We start from the raw sequence: 11,268 nt of genomic DNA, 5'->3' as shown, positions 1-11,268 counted from the left end.
ATGTATGCTATGATAAGTACGAGACCAGACATAGCTCAAGCTGTGTCAACAACCAGTAGGTTTATGGCCAATCATGGCAAAGATCACTGGTCAGCTCTGAAGTGGTTAATGAAATATCTAAAGGGAGCCACAAATGTTGGGATCTTGTTTGATGGAGCAAAGAGGTATGAAGGTGAAGCTTTGATGGGGTGGTCGGATTCTGATTTTGCAGGGAATATAGACACAAGAAGATCACAATCAGGCTATGTATTCACACTATATGGATCTGCCATAAGTTGGAAGAGTAGCCTTCAAGCAGTGGTTGCTTTATCCACTACAGAGGCAGAGTTTATGGCTCTTGCAGCAGCCGTGAAAGAAGGTTCCTGGCTCAAGGGGATCTTGCAAGATTTCAACATAGTTCAAGATGTGGTATCTATTGGCTGTGACAATAGCAGTGCCTTATGTTTGGCTAAGCATCGTGTGTATCACGAAAGAAGCAAACACATAGACGTTCGTTTGCACTTCATTCGTGAGAAGATAGAAGAAGGTGAGGTGAGGATATTCAAGGTGAACACGGCAGAAAACCCAGCAGACATGCTTACGAAGCCACTGCCAAGAAGCAAGCTTGAATTATGTATGCACCTTGTAAGTTTGTGCAAAATGGACTGACAGCGACTTGAATGATCAAGGTGGAGATTTGTGAGTATGATAACTCAAGTGCTGTAGTCATGCTTTTGATTTGGATCGAAGAAGTGAAGAATTTGAGCTTGCTTGAGCTTAAGCTTCAGGAGCCGTCGGATCTGCCCATTAGTTTTAGGATTAAGTCGTGACCGTTGATCTAACTAGCCGTTAGACTTAAATAGCTTTTGTTAGTTAGTTTGTTGTGCATTAGCATTCATTCTGTTTTGAAAAGTTTCTCGAGAATTCTCTCTCAGCAATAACAATTCCTTTTCTTCGATTCTCATTCTTGTTCATCAATTCGCTTGTTCGATACAAATTGAGCTTCAATTCCAACATTGAGTATTAAAATTATCTTCAAAAAATCACAAATATACGAATTCCTACTAGTTGTACCAAAACATATTTTCGAGGATGGATTGAGTATTAAAATTATCTTCAAAAAATTCACAAAGTATACGAATTCACACTGATCAAAGACTCATGTTCCCATTCAAATTTCAAAGAATGAGAAGTGGGGGAATCTTTATGTAGTGGGTTATGTTTTATTTTAAATGGGCTAAAAGTCCAATACAAATTTGGTCATTTATGGGCCGAGTAATGGTGCTGTTCAGGCCATTTTATTTGTTAAGTGAGATGTCCATTTCGCATTAGAGAATTCAACGGCAAATCAGGTTTTCTATTAGTAATATCAATTATTTGAGGAGTCTTATAACCTAATTTTATTGTTTATTTATTAATTATAGTATTTGGTAATTCTTTATTAAAAAAATTAATATGTGAAAAAACAATTATTATAATAAATATTTATGATTTATACTTTAAAGATGCATTTTATTATTTCGTTGGTATTTTATAAATCGAATTTATTATGGTAAATTATTAAATATGACTATAAAGTAAATTATCTTTTGAAAAATAACTATGTATATATCTAACTATTCAAAGTTCAAACCTAACATCTCGAATATGTGGAATCCCACTTAAAAATAAAAGGCTTTGGAATCTAACTTTACACACTTAGAAATTGATTTCACTGCCCAAATATCCCATGCTTCGTGCAAAAATTGGTGACATATTTCCTTTGATATTTTAGAGATAATGTCCTTATCTTCCATCGTGGGCTAATATATATATTCAATCTGTCACACACGCACAAAATTGCACCTACTCCACAATAATCTTTACTCTTTTTTTTATAAAAAAATCATAATTATATTTTATGATATGGTTCATCCATTCAGAAAAGTGACATTACTATTTTGTAATTTTTCGAACTTTTAGTAGTGGAAGCATTTCTCTGTTACAAAAAGTAGAAAAGTTAAGAAGGGAGTTACGTATGCCGGGAGAATATATATATGAATATGTCTCGCTTGAATTATTTGATATGACCATAAATTTTGTACATATAAATAATTATTGGAATGTGATTTATAATTTATCTTGATAATTTGTTAGATAAAGTGGGGATTTTATTAAACAATCAACTTTTGGATAGAGAATGCAACTAAAGTTTTTGAAGGTTTGCCCCTTATATATAATATTCCGCTCCGTTTTATAGTAGTAGAGACATTTCTTTTCGGCACGGAGATTAAGAAAAAGATGTGTAATGTATTAAATAAAAAGATAATAAAGTAGAAGGGAAGAAAAAGTAGAGAGAATAAAGTAAGGGAGATGAACAAGTAAGTGAGAAGAAAAGTGTTGACGTTTACTAAAAAGGAAAATGACTCCACTACTATGGAACGTACCAAAATGGCAAAATAACTCTACTACTATGGAACGGAGGGAATAGTCTAGTGTCAAATAATAACAAATTCTCAAAATATTCTTGATTTGTTTTCTTTTTTTTGATCATCCCAACTATCTTGGCCTGTTTTTTAGAATATCATTATTGCTCATATATTTAATATAAAATAATATGTATAACTGTATATTTCATATACTCCCTTTTGTTCCCATTAATCATCCCACTTCATCATTTTTTTCATTCTCCATTAATTATCTCATTTTCCTTTTATGATTTTTAAGTAAAGAAACCTCAGATTTCACTGATCAGAGTTATGAGGTGTCTCAATTTTGCCCCTTAGGGCATCATTAACCCCGGCCTGATTTCAGGCTCCAAGTCCTCTCCACGTCATCATTTCTCTACAGTTGTGGCCCAGGCCCCAACTGCTCTAATCCTGCAGGCCACAACCCGGACCGCAACTAATAAATGACACTATTCACAACTTCAACCTATTTTAAACGTAAAATAAAAAACGCCGGAAATTTATAACACGGAAAAGTTAATTTCAATCGAAGATTGAAAATTACAACATAGAAATTTTAAAACACAAAATAAAAAACCTAAAAATATAACGTCAAGTGTGTTGTTCCTCTTGGCGCATCGCAGCTGAACGGGCCATGACATTGCAGATGTCGGGAGGAAGGCCCTGCACGGGCGGGTTGTTGACAACGTAGTCACTCCTGGTGCTGGCGAGCGGATCGTCGCTCCACAAAGTGACATTATCTTCCTCGTCCTCAACAATCATGTTATGCATTATGATACATGCATACATGATGTCGGCGACTAGTGACCGCTGCCAACCACGGGCCGCTCCCTTCACAATAGCCCACCGTGCTTGGAGGACTCCGAATGCACGCTCGACATTTTTCCGAGCCGCCTCTTGCCTTTGGGCAAACAATGCCCTCCGATCCGTTGTCGAACATGTGATAGTCTTCACGAACACGGGCCATCGAGGGTAGATCCCTTCTGCCAGATAGTACCCCATACTATACCGACGGTGGTTTGGCCGTGAACTCTAGTTCGGCGCTCGCCCGGCACACAAGTCGTTGAACAATGGAGACTCGTTCAATATATTGAGGTCGTTGTTGGACCCCGCAACACCAAAGTAGGCATGCCAGATCTACAATCGTTTGTCGGCAACGACCTCCAACACAATCGTGGGATGTGTACCCTTGTGCCCGCTAGTGTATTGTCCTCTCCACGCCGTCGGACAATTCTTCCACTGCCAGTGCATACAGTCGATGCTTCCAAGCATCTCCGGGAAGCCGTGGGCCCGCTCGTGCATGTCAACCAACTTCCTAACGTCGTCGGTCGTTGGCTTTCTCAAGTATGTATCCTTGAATGCTTCGACGATTGCCCAACAGAATTGATGTAGTTCCATAAGCGAGTTGACGAATGGCAGACGTGCATTTCTGCAACGTCGATATACTTTGTCGGCCCACAACATCGGTGGTTTGGCAGAAATACGTGTCACGAGCTACAACTGTGTTGACAATGCGTAAGAACAAAGGCCTCCGCATCCGGAACCGGCGACGGAACATCTGATCATTCCATCCCGAATCTCTAGAGAAATAATCCGTGAAAAGCCGCAAGGCAACTTGTTCACGGTCTCGGTGAATATACATCCGAGTACGTGGCACCCGGATTTATTATTCGTTCCAAGCTTGAATAGCAGCTTGGTAGCGTTCTACTTCGTTGTTGATTTCTTCTTGGATTGCCGGTACCGCCTCTGCTAACAACCGGGACATTTGAGATTCGAATAATGTTTGACGATGAGGCATTTTTTCGAATTTTAGGAAGAGATTTGAAGTTGAATGTGTATGAAAATGGATGGAGTAGTATTTATAAAAAAAATCAAATTTAAAAAATAAATTGTTGCAGCCCGGCCCGAACACGAAATAACCCTGGGCCAGGCCGCGGGACGGTCACTAGTCCGGAAAATAGGATAGATAATTGAGATGGTATACTTATATGTACCTAAAGGCCTTAAAAACAGTGTGTTTTCGAGCGCATTCTAAGGGCAGCGTTAACGCGTAAGACGGGTCGGGCCGCAAATCGCAAGTCCCGGCCCGTCCTACGCGTTAGACGGGAGAGAGTCACGGCCTGGGACGGTCACCAGGCCGGGAATGCTGCCCCGGGACCAGCCCAGGCAGTGACTCTCTCCTATCTAACGCGTAGGACGGGCAGGGACTCGCGATTTGCGGCCCGGCCCGTAGCGTTAACGATGCTCTTAGAATGCGCTCGAAAACACACTGTTTTTAAGGCCTTTAGGTACATATAAGTATACCATCTCAATTATTTATCCTATTTTTCTTTTTGCAAATTCTATTAGTATTATTTTTATTTACCCTACGCATCACAAACTAGCTATATAGTGTTAGGTTTCCTCCAATAGATGAAGCATGGATTTTACGATATAAAGTGTGCAACAAAAGCATGGATTTTACGATATAAAGTGTGCAACAAAATCAGACAACTTAATGCATTGAGTTGATATACCAATTTAAGCCTAACGCCTGAACTACCAATAAAGATTTACCGTATGTATTACAAATATAGAATTAAAATCCAAATGTGGTAACTCAATTAAAGTTTCTTTCTATTCCCCCATATTAAATGATTCCTCATCGTTGTAACTTTATAGTATTGTCTCGGGCAAGTATTATCCTATATTAAAATTTATTTTGAGAATAACAAATATATATGACTGCTTAAAGAATATGGAGTAATAGTATGTGGTACTCCATTAATTACAATCAAGACTATTGTGTTGTTACTTGTGAAAATATTTGTTTGACATAGGTTTATACGTAGATTTGACTTTTTTTTATTAAATTCAATCATTTACGGTCAAAATTGTCCTATATACCTTGCTTGTACCAATTGTGTCCTATTCAACATTATCATAAAAAACGTGTGGTTGTCATCCAACAATATTCATACAGCAATCATATATTTTTCGGAATTTAAAATAGATGTTTTTAGCATAATAAATTAATAGTATCTCAGACTTTCATACTCTTGTTTTAAAATATTTTATTTATTTGAAAATCAAATTGACCTATATATCTTGCTTGTACCACAAATTGTCCTGTACAATATCATCATAAAAAAAACTTGAGGTTGTCATCCAACAATATTCACACAGCAAGCATATGGTATTTGTTTGGAATATAGAATAAATTTCCAGCATAATACTATAATACTCACTTAAAATTTCAAACATATATTGGTTTGTGAATGAAAGTCGATTAGCAAGAAATGTCCAATCCTGACCCCAAAAATAACCTCACTTAAAATTCATTGTGACTCATTAAAGTATTAAATTTAAAGCAGCTGATCACCATTCGACTGTGTGAAGGTAATGGATTTCTTCATTACATTTTTATACTTATAGACAATATTCGTTACTTTAGCGTAAATAATTAAGTTTGCACTTTTTTATTAGTACAGTTAGGTTTGCATGCAATTTTAATGTGTACACATAATATTGGTCGGTATCGTGTTAAAACTGAATTGCTAGCTTTTAAACTAGTCACAAAGGGCAATTTTTGCTTGATTTGAACAAATAATTAATTAAATTAGATCATCTTTGAATTTAATTTTGAAACAAAATTAGGAGACTACAATATAAATCACTGTAAATTAGTGAAAATAATCTATTCCATCGAATGCTCTAACAAATGGCATTACTTTATAAACTTGATATGGTCACTTTTATGAAATAGTACTAAAGTAGTGCATAAAACCTCATGATTCTGCACAAAGAGTAAAGGGGATTAGGTAGGTCTTTTTATTATTATTTTATCCATTTCCCGAAGCCAATTCAAACTATAATACTATTAATTACTCTTTAAATCAATCAATCACAATCAAAAAACAAATATATCTGATCCGTGATTTTCCCAATTTGCAATGTCTATTGAAAATAACCCTAAATTCATTTTTGTTGCTTCTTTTAGTTGAGGAATGCATTTATGATAAGTATATGAGATAATTAAATTTAAATCACGAATTTTAATCAAATTCTAGGTAATTTCGATTATTATATCATCATTGATTTTATCTAGTATGAAATAGAATTTTGATTTAAATTAAATTATGAAATTTTATTTTATTTTGTCAACTATCTACCTTACAGATTAAGATAAAACCAATGATGATATAGTAACTTGGAATTATCCAGCCACATATGCCGATTTTTCCCTCATGGCCAACCTCTCTCTCTTATGTTGGTCTGGCTGTAGGCAATTCGACTATTATATCATCATCTCATCATTGATTTTATCCGAATTTGTACAAAATACATATTTTTTGATTTAAATAACTATTATCCATTAATATAATTATAAAAGAAGTGCCAAACTAATTAAGAGAAAAGGCCAATTACTGGTGAACACGTATGATGATGTATGTAGAGTATATGAATGAAGCTCATTCCCCAACTTCCCATGCTTATTTTCAGGGGAAAGGAGATTTTTCCATTTCTTCAACTACATTACATCACACCTTCACAAAAACCGCCCAAATTCAAAAACCTAGAAAAAACCTCACTCAATGGAGAGTGGCAGCGGCGCCGCCGTCGTCGGCGAAAGCAGCAGAGAGTTGTTAGGCGCCGATATGATCGATGGCGTCCGCCAGCCTTCGTGGAGGCTCAACTTGGACGAGTTCCGCTTGCCGGAGCGCGAGTCCGACAACCGCCGCTCCACTTTCAACATCCCGCGCCTCCTCCGGAATAAAAGTATGTAGTACATGATACATCCAACTCACGCTCTGTTTTTGTGCATATTTATAATTTATCGCCGATTCACCGAATTTTCTGTGGAGAATATTAGGGGAACTGTGCCAAAAAGCTACTACTAGTAAATAAGTCGCGTGAATCATGTATAGAAACACTCCTTTTTTCCTTGATGCGCGCGGCAGATACAAATATGTTAAAGAATAGGAATAATTCTGGATCTAATTCTTCTTTTTTTTGGTTTTTTGCTTTCCAGTCCTGTCTCCTTTCAATTTTTTTAATGGAGATTTAAACATGATGTGTTCCTATTTATTTTATTATTTTCCGGTTTGTTTCAGATGGCAAATTTGTGATGTTTGATTCAGATGAAAATTTGAGATACTTGATATGATTTCCCTGCCGAAGTTTCCATTGCACGCTGACCAGTCCTAGTTTTTCTTTTGCAGAAATAATTCACTGGTTATAATTTGGCAGCCATAATCATTCCCGCTTGTAATACCACCCTGTTGTTGAAAGACACCTGTCGTTCTGAATTAATTGACAGCCTAGGGTATCAAAATTCTCCATAAAACTCAATTGTACATGCCTTGACGTTTTTGTTATTTTGCCAACACCCACCCTCAAACCCTCCTTGAAGGGGTTTGACTTTTTTTCTGATCTGACTTTTTTCTGATCCTCCTTGAAGTGGTTGGACTTTTTTCTGATCGATTGGACAACTGACCCAATATTTGTTTCGATCAATTGGACCACTTGGCCCAAATTTTAAGTCTAGATATACTGTTGGGTCACTCATTTTTTCGGTTTCGGCCCAGATATACTGTTGGGTCAGTTAAATTTGACCGGAGACCTGCTCTGATACCATGATAGAAATTCATGGGTTCCATCATAAAACCAATTGGTGATAGCAGGAGTGGCCCATGGGATTTATATACTAGTTTTCTCTTGACACCTATGTGGAACAGTTATATGTTATTTTTTTAGTTTCAATTGTCAACATCATGCCACGGTGGCGGCGGTTTAGAAGGTTTGGGGTAGTGGTGGTGATGGTGATTTGTGAGGTTAGATGGTGGTGGTGGCAATCCCAAGAAATTATGGATTTATAATATTTTTTATCTAATTATATTAAAAAAATGAGCTTCTTCTCTGACTAATTGCAAGTAGCTTGTAATTTACAAGCATAATAAAACTATAAAAGTCTGGCTGTTAAATACTCCAAGATATTTTTGTTAGTTATAACAGTTCGTCCTTAAAATGAAATACATTCAACGGCAATATTTTCTTAAATTCAATTTGGAACCAGCCATTGAACCATATGTTCTATCCAAATTCTGTATGCCTTATACGGTAACAAGTGATTTGCATACAAAGTAACATGCTTTATGAGTACCTAATTCTGCATTGAATTGTGTGAGCTTCTCTGTGTTTAATTCATTTGCTCATTGGGTTTTTACTGTGAGTTTTAATGTGAATATGTAATTATTTTTTTCCTGCCAGAGAAACAACGAAAAATTGCTGAATATTACAAAAACCAGGAGAGACTCCTCGAAGGATTCAATGAAATGGAGACAATCCATGAATCCGGTGCTTTAGCAGATGCTCTTACTGAGGTAGCATTTTGTTTCCTCATCTTAACAAAATCCAAATAGCTATTGTGTTTTGTTATACTCGTTAGAACCAAACATGGTACTTAAAAATCAAAATTCACGTGTTTTCAGATCACCTTAATTTGCTTCAGACACTCTTTCTAAGTAAACTCATCCCTGTGTCAATCATATATACAATTAAAACTTCTCCCTTTTAATTTTTCCTTCTTATAACATATGTCTTCTTTGGTTGGCGAGTGTTTCATCTCTATACTCTACTTGAAGATCAGAAAGGTTGTGTAAAATCTTGCTTGTTTTTATGACTTATTCTACTCTTATATCTTTCCAGGATCAACTGAAACAACTTGCAAAGAGTGAGAGGCTAGCTGTTCACATATCTAATGCTGCCAATCTGGTCCTTTTTATTGCAAAAGTGTATGCTTCACTTGAGAGCAGATCTTTAGCTGTCATTGCATCAACTATGGACTCTTTCCTTGACCTATTATCTGGGCTGATCTTGTGGTTTACGGCCTATGCTATGAAAAATCCTAACCAGTATCATTATCCAATTGGAAAGAAAAGGATGCAGCCAGTGGTAAGATTTGGTATCTTCTTCAAAACAATACACTTGTTATAGGGCATACTATTAGTTAACAAGATGTGCTGTCTTATAACCATATGACTCTTTTTAACTGAGTACGTCTTTGACAGGGCATCATTGTTTTTGCTTCTGTTATGGCAACACTGGGATTACAAATTATACTTGAGTCTGTTCGGCAACTGATAGCTAAGGTATTCCATCTTTAAATAACTGTATACCCTGAGAAGTGGGCTGGCAGATGGATTCAGTTATCTCATTGCAAAATGTTCAGCTCTTGTTTTCTACATTGGTTTACACGAATATTTTTTATTCTTGTGGAACAGAATGGGCCTGAGATGAACCATAACCAAGAGATGTGGATGATAGGGATCATGGTATCTGTAACCGTAGTGAAGTTCGTGCTTATGGTTTATTGTCGCCGATTCAAGAATGAAATTGTCAGAGCCTATGCTCAAGATCATTTCTTTGATGTGATCACCAACTCTGTCGGATTAGCCACTGCTGTTTTGGCTGTCCGTTTCTACTGGTGGATAGATCCTACTGGAGCCATGATCGTGAGTATACTCTCACATAGTGTTTCTTCTAGTATTTATATTTCAGATAATGAAGTCACATCCTCACATGACACCATATCTAAAGTAGTCACAAAAAAAATTTCGTAGTTGGATCAGCATTCATTCGCTGTCAGATTGATAGTTATCAGGCTTAATATTTCTCCTATGTTGCAGATTGCAATTTACACAATCAACACATGGAGTAGGACAGTTTTCGAAAACGTGAGGTCGCTAATTGGAAGAACAGCACCTCCAGATTTCCTCACAAAACTGACGTATCTGATATGGAATCATCATGAAGAAATTCAGCACATTGACACAGTTAGGGCATACACATTTGGTACTCATTATTTCGTGGAGGTTGACATTGTGCTGCCGCAAAACATGATGTTGGGCGAAGCACATAACATCGGCGAAACGCTACAAGAAAAGCTGGAGCAACTGTCCGAGGTGGAGAGAGCATTTGTGCACATTGACTTCGAGTTCACTCATAGACCGGAGCACAAGAGCAAAGTCTGAGCATCATTCTTTGTCAACAGCAGCTAATAATTTTAAATCCTCTGGCTTCTTATAATCAATTAGGAAAGACTGTTAGTTTTTGCAATTATTCTTTTAGGCTCTAGCTTAAGGAGTTCTTGTTTTTCCTATAAACTGATCTGTATTTGCAGACTTGTGCATTATTTCATGGGTGGCTTTATGAAATGCTTTTTACATTTTCTTCCCCTTCTCGTGATATTCATAATCTGTATGTTCTTGTGATTTAGATGATCTCTTCTTGGCTTTAGAATTTGATGGAGGAATAAATAATGAACAGAATAATTTCTTTACAGAGTACTACTACTATCTTTGATGATGCTAAATTGCTAATGCTGTCTTATTGGATGGAGGGATATGGCTTAAAGTTAAGAAATTGGTTGCCTGCATAGTGCTACTAATTTATTTCATAGATTTTTCATTTAAGTTTATAGTATTTGGAAACAAAATTCTGCTGTCAGCCAATCACAATAGTGGACTAAGCCACCAGTGTGCGGCTAGGCCATTAGCTAGCCGAGAGAAGGGGAGAGAAATGCCCTAGAGCTAGGGCGTGGATGAGCCGGCTAGGGTGCTACCTATTGCGGAGTAATAGGCGAGCCGAGCTAATTTTTCATTAAAAAAATTAAATTTTTATTTCTACTATATATATACAATGCATTGCATTTTATTTTTTTAAATATTTGATAAAAATCAACAATTAAAATGAATTAAAGTAGAGGCAAGAGCATTACCTAAAATGTGGGAAGGTTAGGGCATTATTATAGGATAAGCATGATGATGGCCGGAGGAGTTTTAAGCTGGACGTTGGTAGTCCA

At 36.7% G+C, this 11,268-nt stretch overlaps 1 protein-coding gene across 2 annotated transcripts; it reads left to right on the top strand.

Annotated features, from left to right (window-relative positions):
• Positions 1 to 6,887: 6,887 nt before the first annotated feature.
• LOC121790067 (metal tolerance protein 10-like) lies at positions 6,888 to 10,641 on the top strand. 2 transcript variants are annotated; one of them, XM_042188364.1, is made up of 7 exons: positions 7,070 to 7,184; positions 7,628 to 7,731; positions 8,676 to 8,788; positions 9,114 to 9,359; positions 9,476 to 9,556; positions 9,689 to 9,919; positions 10,094 to 10,641. In XM_042188364.1, exons 3-7 carry the CDS (start codon positions 8,741 to 8,743, stop codon positions 10,436 to 10,438), a joined length of 951 nt encoding a protein of 316 aa, XP_042044298.1. In that variant the 5' UTR covers positions 7,070 to 7,184; positions 7,628 to 7,731; positions 8,676 to 8,740; the 3' UTR covers positions 10,439 to 10,641. The 2 variants fall into 2 exon arrangements, with proteins under 2 accessions (XP_042044297.1, XP_042044298.1); XM_042188363.1 differs by lacking the exon at positions 7,628 to 7,731 and having other exon boundaries at positions 6,888 to 7,184.
• The last annotated feature ends 627 nt before the right edge of the window (positions 10,642 to 11,268 follow it).

The sequence above is a fragment of the Salvia splendens genome, unplaced genomic scaffold, assembly GCF_004379255.2.
Source record: "Salvia splendens isolate huo1 unplaced genomic scaffold, SspV2 ctg40, whole genome shotgun sequence".
Classification (NCBI taxonomy): Eukaryota; Viridiplantae; Streptophyta; class Magnoliopsida; order Lamiales; family Lamiaceae; genus Salvia; species Salvia splendens.
This window is presented reverse-complemented; position numbering and strand designations above follow the sequence as displayed.